A 25,509-nucleotide genomic window follows, 5' to 3' on the forward strand; every position below is an offset into this window, starting at 1 on the left:
CAGATTCTTGGGTATATTCCTAATTTTAGAAAATCCTGTATAATGAGGGTCTCTTGGAGTTAGTCTCAGAGCAGAATTTCGTAGCTAATTTCAGTATTGTGCCCAGGAAAGCTTCTTTGTTTCCAGCTTCCACAGTTAATCCTACTCCCCAGGAGAACTTGAAAGTTTTAGGTGCAACATAGGGCAAGCAATTACAAAGCTCCTATGACTACTGGTGGTGATTTTTCTTTACTGGAAGGAGTTAAAGTAAAAGTAATGTTACTGACTTTATTCAAATCCTAAAAGAGGAGAGACAGGCCTGTAAAAGGGAGATAGGTGACCTGCGCTACATTAAAAAGAAACGATTCCATCAAGTTATTCAAATGACATCCTAAACTAAAAGGATGTCACGACAGTAGTTTGAGAGATTAGATGTTGCCAGGAACTCCCGAGTTCTAATTCTGGCTCTGACGCTAATTGTCTCTGGGGCCAAATCATTTATCCCATCTACCCTATTTTTCCTCATCTTTAAAATGTTCTCTTTTGGGGGGAAGTATTGGGAGGATTGCTCAAAATGCTACCTGAGTGCTTTTATGATATAGATGTCAAATTAATTCATTACAGCATTGTTTGGGTTTTATAACATGACTTTGAGACTCTTAAATTGTTTAAAATTGAAATTATTTTTAGCACAATTACCATTGGAATGTATAAAAACTAATGTGGTTGCTCTAAGTCAGTGGTTCTCAAAGCTGGTCCACCGCTTGTTCAGGGAAAGCCCCTGGTGGGATGGACCGGTTTGTTTACCTGCCGCATCTGCAGGATTGGCCGATTTTTGGCTCCCATTGGCCTGGAGCAACGAACCGCGGACAGCGGGAGCCGCGATCGGCCGAACCTGCGGACGCGGCAGGTAAACAAACTGGTCCGGCCCACCAAGGGCTTTCCCTGAACAAGCGGTGGACCGGCTTTGAGAACCACTGCTCTAAGTAAAGGGGCTTAGGTTAAGGTACTGACTCTGAGAACGTGACTAAAGTAAAATTCCTAGTAGAATCTCCTTAATGGATGGACCTCTTGGAAATAAAAATGCCAATAAAGCACTTGTGTTCAATAAGCAAAATATACAAAATGTTCTCTTTATGTATTTATATGCTTAAAGTAACAACATATTTGAGGCTAACAGACTTCTAAGAGCCACTTGCCTGGCAAATATAGCTTCTGATTGTGTGGGTGTGTAGTAGGTTATGTGATGACAATAACAATAAATCAAATCCAGTACTTGTGCTCTGGGTGACTTGTTTACTGGGGTTTTTGTTTTTTAAATCAGTTAATCACACTGCCCACTTTTGTATTTAACAGTGTCAGGAGAGGGGAAAAATGGTCTTGTGGCTAAGGCACTGACCTGGGATTCAAAATCTACTTTCAGTCACCGGCTCTGCCACAGACTTCCTATGTAATCTTGAAGTCATTGATCTCTCTGCATCCGCTCTCTGTCCGTAAAATAGAGAGGTGCTTACAGAGGTGTTGTGAAGATAATTTTTTGTGAGGTGCTCTGATGTATGTACTCTCCCTGCTAAAGTACCTAGACAATTCTATATAACAGTTTAGTGTGTTTAAAAAAAAAAAAAAACTCTCTCTAGTTCCTGAAGGACCCATTAACATGGGAAATTTAGGAAATTTTTTTTTGCTAGAGACAACTCTTATTTTCTGTATCTTTCTTTTCCCCTCCCCCTTTTTTTGTTTATAAACATCTTGCAGGAGAACAGTTTTTATTTATTTATTTATTTATTTTTTATTTTAGATGTCATATTCTTCTATTGAAGTCACTATTCTGTGTGACAGTGGTATTATGATTTTTATGATAAGTGAAGAGTAAGCATCAGGTACAGAAGCTCTTGTTAACAGTTCTTAATTGGGATAAAACTGACTTACATTGTTTAGCACTCAATTCTGTTACCCTTAGTGTGAGGGTTGTACCTTGCTCCCTGAGTAGTCCCATGATAATGCTGAATCTGAATAAGCCTGGCACAGTTGAGTCCTAAGTGAGTTGGGCTCTTTATGACTGACAGGAAACTGAAGACCTGTGAGAAAATAGAATTTTTTCCCTTTTGCAACATTAGCTACAGCTAGGGACTGTAGAACATTCACATGAAGGATCCTAGCACACTAACACTAATAAATAATAAAATAAAGCTGTTTACAACTTGAGAATGCCGTGAAATATAGTCTGCCAACTTCTGTCCTTAGGACTAAATAATTCTTTTTTACCTTTAACACTATATATATTTGACAAAATTGTTTTATGTCCTAAATGTGTTCTTAATTATGCATAAAGCATTTTGGACACCTGCCAGATTAAATGGGTCTCTGTGTAAATTCAGAGCTGTGTATCTATTGAATGTTTTCCATACAGTGGCTGTGGGCCTTTGAGAAGGGATACTGTAAATAAATTGCCACCTAAAGACTAACAGGTATAATAAATAAGATCCCGTGGTGCTGTGCTCCAGAAAAATCCATTTAATTGAATGCCTTCTCTCTTACAGACCAGTAATCACCTCCTTGGGCCAAAGCCATTCCCCCTGGACAGATTGTTAGCAATATTATACAGTATTGTGGACAACAAAGTTGCTCCAACTGCAAATATATTTTCCCAGGTGAGTACAGATTTACTTGGGTTTTTTGTTGTATTTTTAAATTGCCTGGAACTTCTGAAAAGATTTACTGTGTTCTCTCAAAAGTAATCATAAGCTTGGGATGTTTTGACTTTGCAGTATAGTTAATCCCCTGGTAAAAAGTGCTTTCTGTCATCTAATGAGAAATGAGCTGTCAGTCAGCAGTTTAAACCTAAGATTCTGGATAATTTTTTTTTCTTCATCAATTATGAATTAAAAAAATCCATCTCTATAAAGCTCTGAAACATTTTAATTGCTAACTTCCTGGATTCTGGAATGTGATCTGCACTGGTGGGTCTCTGTGCCAGCATGGACTCAGTTGAAGTCAATTCGATTACTTGCATGCTTAAAGTTAAATATGTATGTAAGTGTTTGGAGGATCATGACAGTCAAAAGAAAAAGTCCCATTCGATTACATTATGTAATGGCAGACAGCTAAAAAGTGACAAGTTTTTAAAGTGCTAATATACAATGCTAGAAGTCTAAATAATAAGATGGGCGAACTAGAGTGCCTCATATTAAATGAGGATATTGATATAATAGACATCACAGAAACTTGGTGAAATGAGGATAATCAATGGGACACGGTAATACCAGGATACGAAATATATCAGAAGGACAGAACAGGTTATGATGGTGGGGGAGTGGCACTATATGTGAAAGGAAAGCGTAGACTCAAATGAACTAAAAATCTTAAATGAACCAAAACTGTACCATAGATGCTCTATAGATAGTAATTCCATGCTTGAATAATAAGAATATAGCAGTAGGGATATATTCCAGACCACCTGACTAGGATGGTGATAGTGACTGTAAAATACTCAGGGAGATGAGAGGCTATTAAAATAAAAAACTCAGAAATAATGGGGGATTTCAGCTATCCTCATATTGACTGGGTACATATCACCTCAGGAAGGGATGCAGAGATAGTTTCTTGACACCTTAAATGACTGCTTCTTGGAGCAGCTAGTCCTGGAACCAACAGGAGGGGGAGGCAATTCTTGATTTAGTGCTAAATGGAGCACAGGATCAGGTTCAAGCAGTGAATATAGCTGGACCACTTGGTAATAGTGACCATACTATAATTAAATTTAACATCACTGTGGCAAGGAAAACATCTCGGTGGCCCAACACTGTAGTATTTAACTTCAGAAAGGGGAACTACACAAAAATGAGAAGGTTAGTTAAACAGAAATTAAAAGGTACAGCACCAAAAGTAAAATCCCTGCAAGCTGCATAGAAACTTTTTTAAAGATGCCATAATAGAGTCTCAACTTAAATGAATACCCCAAATTAAAAAAACATAAGAGAACCAAAAAAGAGCCACCGTGGCTAAACAACAAAGTAAAAGAAGCAGTGAGAGGCAAAAAAGTATCCTTTTAAAAAGTGGAAGTTAAATCCTAATAAGGAAAATAGAAAGGAGCATAAACTCTGGCAAATCAAGTGTAAAAATATAATTAGGAAGGCCAAAAAAGAATTTGAACAACAGCTAGCCATAAACTCAAAAAGTAATAGCAAAAAATGTTTTAAGTACATCAGAAGCAGGAAGCCTGCTAAACAACTAGTGGGGCCACTGGACGATTGAGATGCTAAAGGAGCTCTCAAGGACGATAAGGCCATTGTGGAGAAACTAAATGAATTCTTTGCATCGGTCTTCACTGTTTAGGATGTGAGGGAGATTCCCAAACCTGAGCTATTCCTTTTAGGTGACAAATATGAGGAACTGTCCCAGCTTGAGGTGTCACTAGAGGAGGTTTTGGAACAAACTGATAAACTAAACAGTAATAAGTCACCAGGACCAGATGGTATTCACCCAAGAGTTCTGAAGGAACTCAAATGTGAAATTGCCGGACTACTAACTGTCATCTGTAACCTATCGTTTAAATCAGCTTTTGTACCAAATGACTGGAGGATAGCTAATGTGAAGCCAGTTTTTAAAAAGGGCTCCAGAGGTGACCCCGGCAATTGCAGGCCGTTAATCCTGACTTCAGTACCGGGCAAACTGACAGTTTTGTTCTTGACTATAGACACATAGATGAACATAATTTGTTGGGGAATAGTCAACATGGTTTTTTGTAAAGGGAAATCATGCCTCTGAGAGGGTCAACAAGCATGTGGACAAGGGGGATCCAGTGGATATATTGTATTTAGATTTTCAGAAAACATTTGACATGGTCCCTCACCAAAGGCCCTTAAGCAAAGTAAGCAGTCATGGAATAAGAGGGAAGGTTCTCTCATGGACTGCTAACTGGTTAAAAGATAGGAAACAAAGGGAAGGAATAAATGGTCAGTTTTCAGAATGGAGAGAGGTAAATAGTGGTGTCCTCTAGGGGTCTGTACTCGGCCCAGTCCTATTCAACATATTAATACATGATCTGGAAAAAGGGGTAAACAGTGAGGTGGCAAAATTTGAAGATAGTTAAATCCCAAGCAGACTGCAAAGACATACAAAAGGATCTCTCAGAACTGGGTGCCCGGGCAACAAAATGGCAGATGAAATTCAGTGTTGATAAATGTATAGTAATTCACATTGGAAAACATAATCCCAACTATACATATAAAATGATGAGGTCTAAATTAGCGTTTTCCACTCAAGAAACAGATCTTGGAGTCATTGTGGATAGTTCTCTGAAAATATCCGCTCAAGGTACAGCGGCAGTCGAAAAAGCTAACACAATCTTGGGAATCATTAAGAAAGGGATAAATAATATAGAAAATATCATTTTTCCTCTATATAAATCCATGGTATGCCTACATCTTGAACACTGTGTGCAGATGTGGTTGCCCCATCTCAAAAAAGATATATTGGAATTGGAAAAGGTTCAGAAAAGGGCAACAAAAATGATTAGGGGTATGGAACAGCTTAATAAAACTGGGGCTTTTCAGCTTGGAAAAGAGACTGCTAAGGGGGGATATGATACACGTCTATAAAACCATGACTGGTGTGGAGAAAGTAAATAAGGAAGTGTTGGTTATTCCTTCTCATAACACAAGAACTACGAGTCACCAAATGAAATTAATAGGCAGCAGGTTTCAAACAAAAGGAAGTATTTTTTCACACAACGCACAGTCAACCTGTGGAACTCCTTGCCAGAGAATGTTGTGAAGGCCAAGACTATAACAGGGTTCAAAAAAGAACTAGATAAATTCATGGAGGTTAGGTCCATTAATGGCTATTAGCCAGGATGGGCAGGGATGGTGTCCCTCGCCTCTGTTTGGGAATGGACGACAGGGGATGGATCACTTGATGATTTCCTGTTCTGTTCATTCCCTCTGGGCATTGGCCAATGTCGGAAGACAGGATACTGGGCTAGATGGACCTTTGGTCTGACCCAGTATTGCTGTTCTTATGTTCTTAAATTAAGGCATCCTTTACTGTATTACAGCAATGGGTAATGGTCAACAAAAGATACGGGGAAAGGTTATGGGTTCCAGCAGTGAAAGATCACACGAGGTGTGTGTTGTGATTATGTGCACATCTTTGTATCTTGGCTCCTTTTCAATGGAACCTTATTGATTATCTTTATCAAATATTGTCTTCAAGTACCTGTTTTTAACTACCCTATACACAATCCTAAATACTTAATGAAATAACATTTCAGTAGATGGCAGCATAACTATAGTATATGGTGTACAGAAAGAAACCTACAGTTTTCATTAGCAGTTTGGATTTATCAAGCAGCAATAGCTGCTCCATTGTTAACGCTGAAGCTAGCTTCATATTATAAACCTTATTCTCAACACTCTCACCTTCACCTTTGAGGGTCACTATAAATCTCTAATACTTTCCTGCTTTCCTCTTTTATTCCTCTTAAGTTGCCTCTTATCATTTGCTTTCAAAAACTGGTTTTCCTTGTGCTTTTTCTGTTTGAGCCAGAGCTGCATCTCCGAGGGAATAAGTTCTAATATGCTTAATTATAGTTAGGTTTTTACATCCTTCTTAACCCCCGCCCGCCAAAAACAAAACGAAAAAACCAAAACAAAAACACAAAAAACCACCACCAACAAACCTCAGTGTTAGGTATTGAACACTTAAGATATCCTTGCTGTCCTATAACCCTTCTTCAATTTTAGACATACAATTTGTACGTAGCATATTTCCCTCCCTAGCTCTCTGTGGTATGTTACAGGATAAATATTTTAAAAACAAACGCATCATGCTCATTTAAAATGTACACTAGATGGCATTGTTGTCAAGTTATATCTTTAATAGTTAAAGTTTTCCTCTTAAATATATGTAGATTAAACTTTAAAAACTGCAATAAATAACAAGGTTGTAATAAACATCCAACAACCAAGAGAAAGCTAAGGGTTGTCAATCAACTTTGAGCTTGAATTTTATGGATTTTCGCTGATTGTGATAACATCTTTTATTACATTAGATTTTCAATTAAATACATTTTTTTTCTTCAAGTTTCTAACTGGAATAATATCAAATACATTTTAACAGAATATAATTTAAGTTTTAAAACCAGAATTTAAAATAGGTTGAACAAGTTTTTATTGTTTTTAAGCATTTATGAGACTATTTCGATATTTCACTCATCACATTGTAAGCCTTTACTCATTAAAGGTTTTGTTCACATTAAAATAAAGCCTTGAGATTTGTATAATTCTTACAAAATCTGATTATTTTGCTAGTCTGTATATATAAAACTTTGTGGAATCCACAAATAAGAAGCTATATGAAAATTAGTCTGTACACTGTTTAAAAATGTTTTTCAAAGTAATAGTTGGCTCTTAGTTTGTTCAACAGCATTTTATTTTATCTACTTTGTGATCCACAGAGGAAAAGCTCTATTTTAGAGCCACTTGTTACATTTAGGTACAGTCTCACAATGAATTTTCAAAAACATGAGCCCATCTCATCTCTAAAGTTTATTAACTTTCAGGAGAAAATGTTAATCACTTGTAAAGGCTGCTGTAAAATCTAGAATATGTCACTGACAATGTCTTGATTCTCATTTCTGTGCCAAATTTTTATCCATGCAGAAATTCTACTCATTAACTTTTCAAAATAAGTCTTTCCATCAATAAAAAATGAATAGACATACAGATTTTTAATTTTCTGTTAATGCTAAGATTTATTAAATCTAATTTTGTTTTTTTACAATATAGACTTTCAAGGTGTAATTTGAAGATTCATCTGGGTTTTGCCTTTTATTGTTAGTCATAGCCCTTAATAAATGGGCCTTCCTTTAACTTTTTATGTGAGTAAATGTGTTCTTTTTTTGTATAAGACTGAACTTTCTGGTTGATGAGATGTATGAGACCAAATTTTTCCTGGTGTAACTCCACTAGAATCAGCAAAGTTACACTGGGAATAAATTTGGCCCGTTTATTTTCTTTTCTTTTCCCTCTCTTGTTAGCATAGACTTTCAGCAAATCAAACTTCTCTCAAAAGAAATTTCTTAATTACCACTTTAAACGTTGAAACTCATTTTGGCCTTAGTACTGTGTTTTTAAATACAGTTTCACACATTTGCAGAGAATATCTAATGTATTTGAGGAAAACTTGAGATTCCCCCCTCCCCCTTTCTATTATTACTGTGTGTGTTTGCCTGTGAAGGCGTTCTGTTCACTAGAAAGGTTTTGAATTATCTTTTTCTTCTGAAATGTTTATTTTTTTTCAACTGGATTGTTCTAATTGGCCAGAGATAAGACATTACTGGAAATGGTAAGATTAATATATTTAGTATAGTTTTAAAATGTTTCCAATAGGTTGCTTTTGTGTCATTGAAGTCATTTTTTGACAAGGCATCAATATTTTTTGAACTTAAGAGGAAAAAAGGGCAGATAGAAAGCAGGCTCCTAAACCACGGAAGTTCTAGAATGAGGAAACATACTATTTTAGAGGTTATTCTTTAGACACACTTTTGTCTAATCATTTAATAAGCTGAAGATTTTATATTTGCCTTTCATAATCCCTTAATACAACTTTCTATACCTGGGTGAACATACATAAATACAGTTGATCCTATTGGGTTGGGTATTTGCCAAATCAACTTTGAGAACAAATGTTATTAATGAAAAATGGGAATAAATCCTACAATTACATAAGGCCCTAAAAACAGTGGAGCCACCATGATTTGCTGGTGCAGATTGAATAAAGGCTGTAGAGGATTCCATCTTCTACACACCACTGAGCCCTGCTTTATAACACATCTGTGACAGCCCTATGGGACAACTGGGGTGTAGTCAGTGTCTATACCTGGATCCAAGTGTATATATGGATCCACTAGCTAAAACCTCAGTGTAGGGCAGGTAATATTACTACAGTTTGGTTGTTGGAGAAGCTACCTAGTTGCTTTATGCGCATTGGGAGGAAGATTCTGTGAGTCCATTTAATTTTGCCTTTGCATGAGGGATGAGAATTTGGCTTTAGTTGTGCAGCATTTAAGAGAGAAAACTGTTGAAGATTATTGTATTTTTCTTGTTCCCTGTTTAAAGCCTAATAGGTATTAATAAAAACCATACTTGTGAATTTATGTATGATTTCTCTGTGTTCTCTCTCACCATACAAAAACAAAACAAATTTAAATACTCTCATCCAGGCTTTATCTTTTGGGTTGACTACTATAGTCCTGACCACTCATATCTTGGACAGCTACTGTACACACATACGCTCATACACCCTTAGGTCCATTCAAAATAGTGCTGCTAATATTATTACCTGGACAGTCAATTTTCTATTCTATTTACGTTCTAAAAGATGGCAAATAATGCTAACCTCCATCTCTTGTTAGTTCTCTTCTCCTGCTAGTTCATAGGTGGTTTCTTCTGTGCCACCTTTTATATATGGTACACCTTCCCTGAACTAATCTGTTAAACCACTACACTGTAGTCCTCCACATCCCTCTTAAGACTTGCTTCTACCATGATCGCTAAAATAAATTGTGACCCAGAGTTGGCTAGGCCAGCAGGTATTACTATTATTATAAAAACATATTTTTGTTCTTTTACTAAATGAAAACTTCCTGCAAATTCTGCATGTAGCCCGTTTACACAGTCCTATCACTCTTGGCATTTTTCTAATCTTATTCTCCCCTCCCCTCCCCTCCCCTCTGATTGTTTGTTGGACCCACTTAGTGTGTCATGCCTTAATTTAGGCCCTGATTCTACAAGTACTTATGCACACATTTAACTTAAGTATATCAATAAACCCATTAAAGTCACTGTCATAAGACTAAAGGCTTTGATGTGAGGGCTGTCTTTTACTGTGTGTATGTTATGGCAATCAGCAAAATAGGGTATACCATGGTAAAAGAGCACAATTGGGTCTGAGAGCTCTACCTTGTATAAATAATAATTGTAACAAATATTGGTTAGAATAAAGAAACGTGCGGAAATGGAGAGGCGTATACCCTTCTATGCCCAATAATTAAGTGTGTTTATAGTTGAAAAATGATTGGAATAGAATTGGGTTTTATTTGTATTTTCACTTTATACTGTCACATAGTATTATAGTAGAACAAACTATGCTGGGTAATTTGAAAGGAGTTTGATGTTTATTTGGATCAAAAAATGAAGATGTCTACTGTCCCCCCGCTTGGGTTAAATTCAAAATAGGAATTATATGTATTTCTGAGTGGAGTAGTATTAGAAAACTGGAGCTCTGCAAAAACCCTGTATCCTCCCGCCATTTCCAGATGTTTTCTGTTTTTGTTTCTGTTGTCAATCATTTCATAAGTCGTGAGCATGCAATATAAAAAGTTTTTTGTGGTTCATTTGTTCCATGTTTCTGGTGTGTTTAACACCAGCAAAAGCAACTGAATTTATACAGGTCTGCCACGGGTATTACTCATAAAATGAGTGCAAACTGTAACATATACATGGTACTGTCTGGGATTCAAGTGTAGAGGAGGAACTTTCTAATATGGCAAAGCAATGGATGTAATTCCAAATGAAACTGACACTGGAGTTTGAGCCTTTTAACTTTGAAAAAGGATATATTTCATATTTACAGTTATCCTTCTTAAAGACTGTTACGCTAAATGCTAATTTAACGTGACGCCATCAAAAAAAAAGCATATTTAATGTGCTTTCAGCAAGATGGAGCCAAAGGGACATTGCTTAAAAGTCAAACTGTCCCCTACAGAAGCATCAAAAATTTATTCGTTTTCTCCATTGTCTCAAGTGGATTGGATTTGGGAATAACTCATTTTTATATATTATTTACATAACACTGTAGGTTTATGTGGCAATTTACAGAGTTTACTAAAAGACTCATTCACTGACCCCAGCAGCTTAAAAGGGTAATTTAAATAAATCTTGTTTATTCTCTGAAGAATAGCTGATGTTTTTTGTTTATATTTTATTCCTCTTTTTTTCTTGATGACAAAGTGTGGCACCTGCTATACAGATTGAAGGAACCATGCTTGTTGCCCGTTCCGCTGTTGAATAGGTCAGCTGGAGTGCTCTTTTTACCATGGCATATCCTCCCCCAGGAGACCAAAGGTAGCAACACTATGTAGTGCTCAGTCTCACTGGTGTAGTAAATTAGATTTCCAAATCTGTTCCTACGCCTGATTTTGGTGTGTTTATTGTTACGCTACTAGGCCAGTCATGCAATACGATCTTAAAGGGACACAGCCAGCTTTTAAAAATCATGTTTCTAACAGCTCAGATTATTGATTTTGTAAATAAAAAAAGAACAAATATTTCCTTTTTTCTTTTAGTTTCTCTTATTCAGTTGACAGCACTTAGTGTACAGTCAGCTTCAATCTTTTCTGTTTGATCAGTTGCACTTCCTTCCTCATGTTCTAGCATGATGCCGTCACTTTCATGCACTGATCTGGGGATTGCACCTGTGTATGTTTTACTCCAGGCCCTCTTTGAGAGTAACAGGAGCAACAAAAGAGCAGTTGAAAATGAAAAGGGAGCATGCAGTCATTCTCACAGACAGGGAGGATTTGGCCAAAGCATACATGGTGGCTTTTCCCCAAAGGGTCTTTCCAGAAAACAGAAACAAGTTAATTTTTTGAAAACTGGTTTAAAAGCAAAAATCTTTCTGTTTCTAGACAGTCCCCATTGGTTTCTGAGTTTTTAAAATTTAGTTTAAAAAGACAGTGCCAACTTGATTTTTTTTAAATATGTTCCTTTTTTTTTTTTTTTTTTACTGGCTTGGAAGTGCTCTTCTCCATGAGGGACCAGTAAGATCTTGCTCATCCCCCTCCCTCTCGCAGTGTAAGGTAGAGCCAGTGCTAATACTTCACCAGAGATTACTGAAATATTTATTGTAAACTTGGGAAATGTGTTGGGCTGTGGGGGTGAAATTCATTTTTATCCTGCTTCATCTTGGTCTCAACTGACTTGTGTGTTCATAACCTGGAGATGATTCTGGTTTTCAATAGAGATTACTTCGTATAGAAATGACGTTTCTTGTTTTCTTGCTGAATGTCAGAAATAGTTTGTGAGATCATAGAAATTTAAAACCCACCCCAGAAAGAATTATGTAGATCATGCTTCCAAATTTGGACATTATATAACAACATCACTAACTTTTTTCCAGTCAGGAAATATTTTACTGCGGTTGCCCTCAAAATTATACACTATTTCTAATTGGCGTGTGTGTCTGAGGGACTTGACCCGTGGGAATTTTTTTCCCCCCAATATATAGAAAAGTGTTAATTCAACACTGAGGATGAAATATTAAGCTTTCAAAAGTGAGGTGATTGTAAAAGTTAAGGATGCGCTTCCTCAGTTTTAATTCATCACAATTTATTTTGCCTTGAGGGTTTCCACCATGCTATAGCTTCTGGGATACAGATAAATAAGTGATCTTTCAATTCCCAGCCCTAGATTTAAATACAAAGATGACACTCACGCTGAGCATGGTCAGATCATAGGTCCTCCAAGTAAAAACTGAACTGTGCTAAAACAGAATTTATATCTTTGTGCAGTATTTAGGGTTAATGTATTTAAACAAAAATATATTTGTCTCGGACGCAGCAAGAAGAAAGACAAGATACCAGGAATGTGGCAGAGTCTGCTGGGGTGGGTGGGGAAGGGCGGTGGATTTAGCCGTGTCATGCTAATGGGCTCTCTTACACAACCAGGGAATCTGTGTCCTTTGTACATCACTCAGAGTCCCTGGCTATGACTGCAGCCTGGTGGTTGAGAAAAAGCTGCACGGTTGCTCCGTGCTCATCAGAGTTGAGTTATTAGGAGGACATTCCTTTTACTGTTGTGTTTACAAGAAACAATACCCCATTAAAAATGTTTATCTGTACTATTGCACTTGGTCACCACTATATACATTCCTTGTACATGTGTATGCACATGTGTCCATGTTTGTGCCGTATTTGTCTAAAGATCAAGACAATCCCTAATAAATGTAAGGGCTTTTAGGAAATAAAGAAGAAAGGAAGGCAGTAAATCAACTGTCCCCTCTTCCCTGCTTCTTATTTTCCTCATAATTTCTTATGACTTGTTTATTAGACAAATCTGGCAGAAATGTGTAAGCAAAAATGGGAACTGTGTATGGAACACAGCAGGGTATCATGGGTTAGCACTTCAACAGAGTATGGCAGTTTGAGAGCCTGCTGTTAAACTAAAGAAAATGAGCAGGCAATGCTTCTCTTTAACTAAATAACTGACTAAACAACTTCAAGCCTCAGCATGGCTGTGAATAAAATAAAACCCTGGACTCAGATCTCAATCAAAATAATGTTTTGTAATTTAAAGCTATGGAGAAGCAGCTACTAATAAGCTCTGTAGGATTAAGAGGTTTTAAAAAAAAGTTTTTCTTTGGGGAAAAATTGGTCTGAGCCATATTTTGTTGAATGGTCTAAATTGGATTTTAAAGTATTGTGATTAATTTTAGATATATAATTTGTGCTGTCGGTTTCCTAAAATATAAAAGTGTTGTCTTACTCAGAAGCTAAATTAAAAAGAAAAATTCCTTTCTAATAATTTAGAGCAGTAAATTTCTGTACCCCTGGTTTGGTTAGTAGGTAGAAAATTGCCAGGGATCTCCAAACATTCCTGGAACAAAGACGCTGTATGACTCTCCAGGTAGTTGCAAACCTTAATATCTTGCTGCTTTTTATTATTTTGTTGCTTGTGATTATATACTGAAGGAGTCTTCAGTAGCCTTTCTTATATGCTGCTTATGATATAACTTGTTAACTGGAAAGCTGAATTCATTCAAACTTTACATTACACTAAGGCTTGTATGTGACTTTGCAAAAGTGAGATGATAAACACCTGTATTATCACATGTTAAACACTGATGATACTGTGTACTATACAGTGCACTTTAAATGAAGACAATCCCTATACCAAGGAGCCTCCAGTGACAAGAGTCCAATTGTACAGTTTCACTTTTCTAAACATTCAGTGGTTTAGAAAAAAAGATGTGATCTGTTTTTTTATCCCTCTCCTAAAGATTATATTAATTTACAATAATTTCAAACAGATTTTCAGAAGAAAATCTTATGATATAATGGAAGGAAGGAGGCTAGGGGGCAGAACTTTAACACTGGTACAATCTATACGGAAGCACAGAAAATTAATAAGTTTCAATGGTAAACGTTCTGTCAAGATTATTAATCCTAAAAGTTGACCTACCTTGAAAGTCTTCCCTTGTTTAGTTTTAGTTTCTTGGCTCCAGTAATTTTTTAAACAAATTTTGCATAGGCACAACATAAATAAGCCAATATATGAACATTGACAGGGGATTGGGGGGTTTTTTTGTACCAGTTTTTGTGAGGAGCGCACAGTATATTGGATTTTTAATTAAGTATTAGGGTATAGTAATGCCAGAATATGGTATATGATTGATCTTTTCAAAGATAACATCAGTCAGATTAAAAATAAAGAGCTTTCAAAGCAAATGAATGTTTAGGCTAGCAATCTTGACAATAGCGCGTAACTGCTTCAGTGCAATATGTTCATTATATACATTCATAAATGGAGCACGTATATTGTGGCCCTCTGAGTAGAACACTAAATACTCTTTCATACTGTGGTAGCACCTGAGACTGCATCAGGTGTAGCGTGGAGGAGGTTTCATATACTGATTAACTACTGATTACTTTTTTTTATTTTCTCCTTGTGTTACTTATACATTTTTAAAACTTTTGCAACATTAAGACTATCAATGAAAAAAATAAAGTTATTTCAATATACAATACACAGTATCTAAAAGTGGTCAATAAAAAAATGTGTTTAAAAAACAACCTCCCTCCATTTGGAAATTAGTTTATTTTTCTTAATGGAAGATGCATCATTTATTAGTCCAGGAACAAGTTCACATTGTTTTTACATCAAGCAGTTCCAGCTGAAGCTTGTTAGTGGTTGCCTTCCAGATTTAAAAAAAAAAAAATCCACACTGTAGTACACGAACTCCTATTGTTTGGAGATAAATAATCTGCTCATCCCCTCTGCAGATGAGAACAAAGAACATAATAGTACATCTGGTTTTATCTGTTAATAGAGCAAAGATTAATTAAGCAAGTACTGCACAACCTCTTAACTTCTGTATCTAAATCCAGCTTGTATATGTGACAGATTTAACGTATCTTTTAACTATTTAGTGTCTGTATACATAATTCTATTCCAAAATGCTCTCCGTTTCATAAAAATAAATTTGGGGACAGTATTAGGATAGGTAGTGATATTTGTGCTTGGATTAGGTAGAATCAGAGGGTTTAGTGGTAGATTTTATAGCTATAAATCTGTATTCCTCTCTGTTATATTCCCCATAAGGCCCTATGGATTTGCAAGCATCGCTGTCTGCCATGATGCAAAGACACAAAATATGATCCAGTATTCCTGGTGGAAGATTCAGATATAGCGTTAGATTCTTTTCCTGGTTGGTTCATTCCCCCTCCTGCTGTCTTGTTACTGCTCCCCACTCCTGTTCTGTACATATATACCACTGAGATACTTGAGTGCCTTTGTTGCATCATATTTAAAATTAGTTTATCTGTATTGGGAGGCACCTATAACAATTTTGGGTGCTGTCAAAAATGAAATACCAATGTGTATATGGACAACTTATTTTAGCACAAAGGGGTAACAAAATGGAATGTTAAAGAATGTATTTTATCACGTGACTAAATATTTGTAGAGAGATGTATTTCTACTTTGTCAAGTACAGTTCTAGTCACTGACTTTTTTACTTGACCCCCCCCCCCTTCCTCCAAAGACCCTTTGCTGCTTTCTATTCATTTAATTGGGAACAGCGGGCTTTGACACAGCATCGTGGACAAAAGAAGCAGCTGCAGTACAGTTAATTTGGAAGGCAGGATTTTAAAATATGAAGCCTATTGACAAAAGAATGCCCCTTCATAGATGGTGAATAGTAAGAATTGGAATAATGTAGCTGTTCTTGTGGGGAAATTAACAAATATATTATTTTGGGGAGTGGACTTCAGAAGATATGGAGCTGGAAATTAGAGTAAATTTTCACTCTGAAAAGTTTATATACTTGGTAAACAGACGCAAAAGATTACAATTATTGTAGCTTGTTTAAAAATATAACATTGTGACAGAATGAGGCTAAGAAAAATACAACTTTCTGGTTTCCCATGACAACCTAAAACTTGATCCAAGAAAGTGAAGCTTAATGGTCTTGTCCTGAATGCAGCAAGGTGCTGATGTTCCATTAAAAGTCCTGCAATACCTGGGTAGCATGTCTGACCAGAGGATGATGATTATTTATTATTTTCAGGGTTGAAAACTCTGCAGAAAGTCTCACGGTACATAGATGCTGTACAAGGACCCTCATCTAAGATCTTGTAGTCTAATTTCACTTATGTAACAAAGGGGCAACAAAACATTGATAGAGATGGAGAGGAGAAATCTAGAGGACTCTGCAATACAGTTATATGGTGACTTAAAAGGATGGGCATAGCATAGTTCAGTAATCTAAAAACTGCCCTCCACAAATCTCGGGTTTCCTGTGAAAGCCATTGAAGGACCAGAGACATCAATGACTTGCACTCCTGACCATCCCCCCCTCTTATGAATTCATCCTGTGGACTGACTTAACCAGTTGTGCTGCAGAGTGTAATTTGGGAAGGGACACACTATGGATGGTGGTGCACTGCTGGCTGGCCAGTGTCAGCCCTCCCTTTTAGGAGGGCTGCTGTTGGTTAACCCAGCAACAAGCACTGGAACTCGGGCAGTTGAGAAGAGTGTGTTGCTGGCAAAGACCTTACTTCTGTGGGAATCCCTGGGAGAAAGATGAGCCATAGCTTTGCTGCTTTTAGGTCAAAGTACAAGCCTTATGTCTTTGCGTAGGCCTTCTCTCAATAATGGTAGCAGCAGAAAAGCCTGGCAGTGTCTCCTGAAAGACAATACTGAAAGTGATCCCACTACAGGAAAACATAGTATGAGGAAAGGGTGGAGAGACGGGTCCCTTAGTTAAACTGAAATGTTATCTGTGTAAATGGGGCATATATATAACTAGTGCACTAGAAATGCATAGATGAATAAAAGGCCAGGCATTTCTCAATTACTTAAAGTTTAGAGTGTAAAAAAATATAAACTTTTTTTATTCATAACTAATTTTTAGGCACAGTTAGCAGCTTAAATAAAAACTGAAATGTTTTAATACAACTTTTGATCATATGGACAGAATGCAAATGCAATCTGTCTGATTTGGAGATTTGTCATGAACATCTGATGGGGCAGCCTTGAATATTTGAATGGAGATAATCTCAGTTGCCCTGCTGCTATCCACATATAGAACACTAATAGCAGATTAATAGCAATAATTCAGTGTTTAATTTTTAAATATTCCACTTTTGTTTTGTTTGTTAGTATTTGTTCTTGCAATATAATTCTAAATACAAATGGTATGTATGGATGTTGTTGTATATGCAGACATTTCTAGCAAGTTGTGATGGTAGATTATTATAACAGTGTAAATTCAATATTAAAAGATATTTATATATCTGAAGAGAGAAGTAATTTTAGTTATTGTAATCAATTTAATGCAAATACAATGTATATATTAAATTCATGTTTATGTAGTGTACATATTTTATAAATTTTTCTTTCTAATAATCAAATGATCAGACTCAGTAGCCTGTGAAACAAGATGTCAGCTTCTTGAAGCGGCAGTGAATTCAAATTCTGATGAATTTGGCTCTAATGGGAGTGATAGTAGCAGGGGCATTGATTATAATTGATACACTAGAGATGTAAAAGCCAAGTTGATCTTGTTTAGTGACTGGATAGTGGTGAGTATAATTCAGGGTACCTGTGACCTAGATAAAATGGACATGTTGGTATACTGCTACCTAGGTATCAGAGCAAGAAGCATGAAAAAGAATGGCCAAGGATAACTTGGAGAATAATGGTAACACTTTACTTATTATAACTTATATTGAAAACAAAAAGATTGACTGAAGGATTGCTGAAAGGACATGGGCAGAAAACTGAAGACTCTGGTTACAAAATGATCTTTTTCAGCCTTTTTCCTTTATTCATAAGCACTTGGCTCTGGAAAACTGTTTGCAGCACCTATTTTCTAGCCTGACATGGTTTCTAGCGGATGCATAATGCTGAATGTATAGGGAGAAGCTTTATAATAATTTGTGTGAATGTAATGCTTCTGAAAGATGCTAGATTGACCACTCAGGAGATTGACATAATCTTTTTATTTATGGAATGCATACAGCATCACAGAGTAATCTCCTCTACATTGTATTTTTCTAGTGTCTAGAAGAATCATCAGGTGAATTCAACCTCCATGCCCATTCAACTTTTGGTTTCTCCTGAGACAGATAATGTGGTTGTCAGTTAGTGACAAATGAGTTGTTGTTGAATGTGATCTGGACGCTTACACGCTACAAACTACTTTTTGAGACTATGAGTAATTTTATAAAACACATTAAGCTGCCATCAGAAATAGGAACTTTTGGTCATACCAGACTCATCTGTCTAAACAAATGTGACTTATAAATGTAAGGTTCTGTATACCACTACCAGTTCCCTGAGCTATTTGGTCCACTAGTCAAAAGCTTAACAGTTACAATTTGGCAACGAATTGTGTAGCACATTGTCTAGGAGACTATGGTCATACCATAATATAGTGGCTGATAGAAAACCAGGAAATACATGGGAAAAGTTAGCATATACAAACCAAAAGGTCTGGACAATATTCATGCTAATACCTGGAGCCAGATTATGACCTTATTCACGTCGACTAGTGCTTTACCCCAGAAGTATCTCATTTTAAATCCATTGCACCTCTTGTGGAGTAGGGTACTACTTAGGGGCTGACACCTGACTTCAGTGGGGCCAGGATTTCAGCCAGTGTGAGTAAAGCTATTAGGATTTTTTATAGTATTCAGCACCATAGTATCAAAGATTCTTTAGCTGATCTCTTAAGAATGTACTGAACATTAGCAGTCACTTAGAAACATTCATGGATTACTGGGACTTCAGCAAAAAAATATTAAAAAAAAAAAAACCAACCAAATGTGGTGAGTTTCAAAATGAAAAGTGATCATTGCAATTAATATCCAATTAATTTGTCTTCATTCCCTAGTAAAACTGTGAATCACATTTTTAAAAATATAAACCAAGTGCTAAGCACCCATCTTCTGGAAACCAGATTCCTTTAATGTGTCAAATTGAACAAACAAAAATCAAGGCCTCCAAAATGACTAGTCACTTCAGAAATTTGTGGCCATAGAGAATAATAGCAACCAGATATATAAACAGCATGGATTTGTAGAGAACTCACACTAGTATGATTTTTTTCATAAATTATAATAAAACACTATTTAATACAGGTTATTCTGTCCCTTCCTTGTGTGTGCATGTGTTTTTTGGCGGGAATGGAAAGGGATAGCTTTGCTTCTGTTTTCTTATCAATATTACATATTGCTGTGAAACTAATGAAGGCCGAAGCTGATAAATTCAAGCAAGATTTTGTAGAGGAAAATAACCTGAAATAGAGCTATTAGTGAGAAATACCTGGAAAGTGGTTATAATGAAAAAAAACCTAGGGATGAAAAGCGGCAAGAATTGGGGACTAGAGGGGACTGACTCTAGTCAGAAGAAAGAGTAAAGGAAATGTGCATGCATACTTATTAATGTGTGCTTGGTGATGTACAGCCCAAGAGAGATGTCCCCACCCCCCCAAATTTTGGCAAAATAGCTACAGAGCTGCAATATAACTGTCTGCAAGTATTTGAAGGCTGTAAATACCAGAAAAAGAATAATTTAGAAGTAATTAAACAAAAAATTAGAGGAAAATAGCTTTTAATACTATGAACAAGCTTCAGTCAGTGGTATCTTAAACTATTTAGTAGTCTCCCATGAGGTTTAGTGGAAGACTCCACTTCTTGAATCATTTAAAATGACACTGGACAAAGCACACACAAATATACTTTTACTAAAGCGTTCTGCATTGGGGGGAGGAGAAAGAAGATGACTTAGATACTTTCCATCTCTAATTTTTATGATCACACAGTATAAATTGACAAAGTAAGCCTCATAGTTTAGTAGGAAGGCATAATTTATGTAAATTCTCTTCAGAATAGGCATTAACCTTGATCCTTACTTCAATTCTGCATTAAGTCTTGCCTTTGATACAGTAATCTTAATTAAAAGTGAATATTTCATGATTTAATTCCATCCTCTCACCACAAGAACAATACTCTCTCCTCTATATTACAAATAAAAATGCCATCTGTAGAAAATAGTATTGCAAATTTCAAATTATAGGTTTGCATAAGGTGATATATATTAATAAAAATATCAAAACTTAGGGTTTTTTAACTGAAAAACTAACTCTTGTCTTTAAGATTTAATTTTTAAGATTTAGGTTTTAAAATTAGAAATATTTTTCCTTAATTTGACCTCTTATATATACTGAATCAGAGAGAAAATGTTTGTTCTACTAGTAGCCCTCGTACTTTCAGTGAGAAGTACCACATTGATTAAGAAGTTTTTTTTTTTTTTTGCTAGTGTTGACACAAACATATGATCATGTTTGGGTTTTTTTAAACAGTCAGTGCCATCTGAGTATTACTTTCCATTTCATGCACTCTTGAGAGTGAGAGAAGGTGGTCTTTTCAGCTTCATTTTATCTTTTTAAGGAGTTTGTGGAATGGCAGGTCAGGGATTTGGAAAGAAGGAAAATGAGCGCCGAAGAGTTTGCACTTTGCTCCTGTATTTTCCTCCTTTGAGTTTCAGAACTCTCACATTAGTCTTAATAAACTAGCACTATTCTGAGTAGTATTGATACTGGTTGTGTAAATGGTGCACAAAGAAAGATATCTTCTTGTCATAAGGGACACTGCAATTGAAGTCACTAATAAACAAATACAGCTGTATTGTTTCAAAACCCACAAATTCAACACTTGGCAAGTGGGGCAAAGACAACTGGGGAAGAGAGATTTTGTTCAAGCTTCTAAAAGCAATTTGCAAGTAATCCAGAAATTACGTACACAAAATTATTTGGCAGAATAATTTGTAAACCTTCTAAAATCTTATTTTTCCACTTATACTGTTAGGAAAGTTGTTAATATGTGACAACATCTAAATAAGTATTGTACTGATACACAAATGAGAGAGTGAACAAACTGTCTGGGTGGCAAAAATATTCAGTCTTGACCATTACAGATATGTGCACTAAGAAAGGTTTAGGGGATAGGATCTGCTATTTAGAAGTGACTATACAGACTTAAAAACACACAAACTTTTGATTATACAACTTAGTTGTAACCCTGTCAGCGGTCAAGGAAACAATCAAACTATTGGAAGTATGCCTGGTATTTCAAAGGATTCAGTTCCACACTAGAGCTGATGATGGTATTCATAGAATCACAGAACAGTTTCTGTAGAAATAAAGTTGTGATTAAAATCTAATGCCTTGATTGGGATGAGTTTTATTTTGCCTCTTTATTAAGTAGCTGATTTGATTGAACTTTTGAACTCTGTGTATAAAAGCCCTGGAGCCTTTGGATATCTGAGGAGTTTGGACTAACCAATATCAATTATTTTGGCCTTCCCTCCAACTAGCAACTAGATTTCTTATTTATTTAAGAATTTTCTGATCGCTTTCAGGACCTGAGAGGTTAATACTTCCTGACCTCATTTATCTATTGGTCAGATTCAAATATTGAGCTACAGCTATGATTGCTTATAGTGGTCACCCTTAAAAACATGTCATTTACTATTACCATTATTTGTACAGTTAACTATATTTAAGATTGGCAGAATGATTTTTTTTTTATAACTTCAAATAATATCAGTGTTTGTTTTTATCTATTTAAATGTTCACTGTTGTAGGAAGTTTTTTGGGGGGTAGATACTGACCCTACACTTTGAGATTCAAAAAGCTAAAGATTCATAAATCGTTAAAGCACAAATTGTCAACACCATATGCCTAAATATCCTTACATCAACAAATCATACATGTTTCTACTATTCATTCACTAGTCAATTTAAAACAAGCCTAGTTCAAAAGCCGCCTATATCACTAGAATTTGCCTATAAAGTCTTCCGTTCCCACAGTTAGGAGGTTTGAGAAATAAAAATTTATAATATATCAGGCTTTTTTTAGAAGTACTGGAATGTGTAATCTTTTGCTAGAGCCAGCAGATTATTCCAGTTTTCAAAAGCTCTCCAAATTTTGAGCTTATGGCCTTATAATAGTACAGAATGTTGAGCTGCCCAGGTCGGTCCTCGGAGAGGCACATGCAGTGTTTGTCTTGAACTTTTTTGAACAGGCTGAATGATCTTTCCACAAACATTAAAGTTACTTGCTCTGTGAGTATATGTAATGCCATGCTGGACGTGACAGGCAATGACTGGATTTTACTTCTGCAGTATTCAAGTGCTGTTACACTGTCATGACAGGTCACTTCACATGCCATGTACAAATCAAAATTGTGCTTGAATTCTTATACTGTGCCAGGGAAAATGCACAGAGTATATTCCTAGTCACTAAAATTGTGTGACATCTGGGCCTTGACAAATGGATCAAACACTTTACAGTTGGAAAAAGTGATCCTGATCCAGTGTCTCTTGGATACATTGCGGGATATGGGTGCCTTTAGGTAATTTTGAAATTCTGATGCAAAAGCATTCATTGCTGATTAAAGGAATTGCCTTTTGAAGCCCATTGACTTGAGTTCCACTTCTTTTTTAGGTTTCATCTAAATCAGCAATAACTTGTAAATATCACAATTAAACAGTGTATCAATGCGGTGTATCAGGGTGCATTTGTGTCCATTTGCAAATGAAACCCTGTGGATTTGTCACAAAAATACATGAAGAAAATATAGTTTGCAGTACAGTTCTCACTGGTTTCCATCGTTCTCAACCATCTGGCAAAGTTTCATTGCCTTCTTTGAGGTGACTGCATCCTCTTCAGTTGGAGAGTCTGACACAGTCCCAATATGCATGATTGAATTTTGCTGCCTTGAAACAGGAAACACAGCGTAAGAGTGCGCACGCAAACCTGATGGGCTCACATTGTTGATCACACAGTCTTTAAAAAACACTCCCCTTGTCCTTGGCAAGTTTAAATATTTCTGGAAAATATACCACAAATTTGGTCACATCATGGGACTCATTAGGTTTGATTGCAATGAACAATAGCTACGTTCAGTAGATGAGCAGTATGTGGAACATGCAGCACATGTGGATACATTTCTTTTGAGCCCTTTACTAAGCATTGCGTATACATCACAGAATCACAGCTAGTTGCCATACTTAAAATCTGAATACCTTGCCAGTCCAGCCAGGAATCAGTTGGCTATTCTGTTGTTTTGCCTGTAGCTCCAGGCCTCATGAGCCACATCCATTTTGGTTTACACAACAGTATACATGTAACCTATTCACAAGAAAGCACGAGCACTATCACATCTAGAACTGCCAAGGCCAAGTATGGGGGAAGTATGTTAGGAAAGGGAGGTGAGCATTAGCTAGGTCTTGAGTTTGTACTTAACCTAAAACTTTTTCTTTTCTTTTTATGTTGCTAATACGAGAAGGTATTGAAAGGGGAGAGAATGGCTATCTCTGGAAGAACCCACGGGCCTACAGCTGGGGTCTGCAGGGTTCGAGACAGACACTGCTTCCTTGTCACCATGAGGGGCGTAGGCAGGGTTGCCCCCAGGAGGCTATGCATTGCAGGAAGTCCTGCCCTAAGGGGACATGAACGATAGCCCTCAATCATTCCCTGATTGGCTGGCACTCCTGTATCCCATAGGATGGTTTAGATGAACAAATACATAGAAGCTAGGTTTTGAGCTAAAGTTAGCAAGTGTAGAAGAGTATGACAAATTGAAGTTGCTAGTGTGGGAAAGTTGGAGATACAGTGTTGTGGGAAAGTTAGAGTTAGCCAGGATATGACCCAGGGTTATGTTACCATTACATTTTGGATATAACTGGTTTGAACAAGGTTTTTAATGTGTGTTTTAAGAATTGTGAATGTTTTATTAAAATTAGGGCTGACAAGCAATTAATCGCACTATTAATAATAGAATACCATGAATTTAAATATTTTTGGATGTTTTCTACATTTTCAAATATATTCAGTTACTACACACAATACGAAGTGTACAGTGCTCAGTTTATATTTTTGATTATGAATATTTGCAGTGTAAAAAAAAAAAAGTATTTTTCAATCCCCCCATTTCATGTACTGTAGTGAAATCTCTTTATCATAAAAGTTGAATTTAAAAATGTAAAATTATGTAAAAAAACCAAACACACCTGCATTCAAAAACAAAATAATGTAAAACTTTAGAGCCTACAAGTCCACTCAGTCCTATCTCTTATTCAGCCAATTGCTCAGACAAACAAGTTTGTTTACATTTGCAGGAGATAATGCTGCCTGCTTATTATTTACAATGTTACCTGAATGTGAGAACAGGCATTCCCATGGCACTGTTGTAGCCAGCGTCACAAGATATTTACATACCAAATGCCCTAAAGATTCGTATGTCCCTTCATGCTTCAACCACCATTCCAGAGGACATGCGTCCATGCTGATGACAGGTTCTGCTCGATAACAATTCAAAACAGTGTGGACCAAAGCATGTTCATTTTCATCATCTGAGTCAGATGCCACCAGTAGAAGGTTGATTATTTTTTTTTGGTGGTTCAGGTTCTGTATTGCTCTTTTAAGACTTCTGACACCTCGTCCCTCTCAGATTTTGTAATGCACTTCAGATTCTTCAACCTTGGGTCGAGTGCCGTAGCTATCTTTAGAGATCTCACATTGGTACCTTCTTTGAGTTTGGTCAGATCTGCTGTGAAAGTGTTCTTAAAGCGACAATGTGTGGGTCATCATCCGAGACTACTATAACATGAAATATATGGCAGAATGTGGGTAAAACAGAGCAGGCGACATGCAATTCCCCCCAAAGAGTTCAGTCACAAATTTAATTAACGCATTATTTTTTTAATGAGCATCATCCGCATGGAAGCATGTCTCTGGAATGATGGCCTAGGCATGTAGGTGCATACGAATATTTAGCATATCTGGCACATAAATACCTTGTAATGCCAGCTACAAAAGTGCCATGCGAACCTCTGTTCTCACTTTCAGGTGCCATTGTAAATAATAAGCAGTAAAGAATATGTGAGGCAGCCATGTGGAGTTCGGTACACACCTTTTCCTCTCACTGTGCTCTAGTACATTGTTTCTGCGACAGATGCCTCATTCGGCACAGCGGTCCTCCGTTCCACGGTTCTGCCATCTTCCTCGCACCCTCCTGCTATCTAGGTACTGTTTGTCAATCATCCTTAGTGGAATACAACATGGGCCGTCACTTGAGGAGGAGGAGATGGGGTTACTTACCTGTAACTGGAGGTTCTTTAAGATGTGTGGTCCCTATCTGTATTCCACTGAGGGTTATGTGCATGTGCCATGTGCCCAGAG

At 36.6% G+C, this 25,509-nt stretch overlaps 1 protein-coding gene across 4 annotated transcripts in view; it reads left to right on the forward strand.

Moving 5' to 3' along the window:
• ORC5 (origin recognition complex subunit 5) overlaps window positions 1-25,509 on the forward strand; it is a 138,254-nt gene that overhangs the window by 53,551 nt on the left and 59,194 nt on the right. For all 4 annotated transcript variants that reach the window (XR_012637614.1, XM_074942514.1, XM_074942515.1 and 1 more), the window contains exon 13: window positions 2,520-2,630. Coding sequence is in view for 3 of the 4 variants with exons in the window: in XM_074942514.1 (XP_074798615.1) it covers window positions 2,520-2,630 (111 nt within the window). In the remaining variant the exon portion in view is untranslated. The remainder of the gene's footprint in view (window positions 1-2,519; window positions 2,631-25,509) is intronic.

The sequence above is a fragment of the Natator depressus genome, chromosome 1 (genome assembly GCF_965152275.1).
Source record: "Natator depressus isolate rNatDep1 chromosome 1, rNatDep2.hap1, whole genome shotgun sequence".
NCBI classification, from domain to species: Eukaryota; Metazoa; Chordata; order Testudines; family Cheloniidae; genus Natator; species Natator depressus.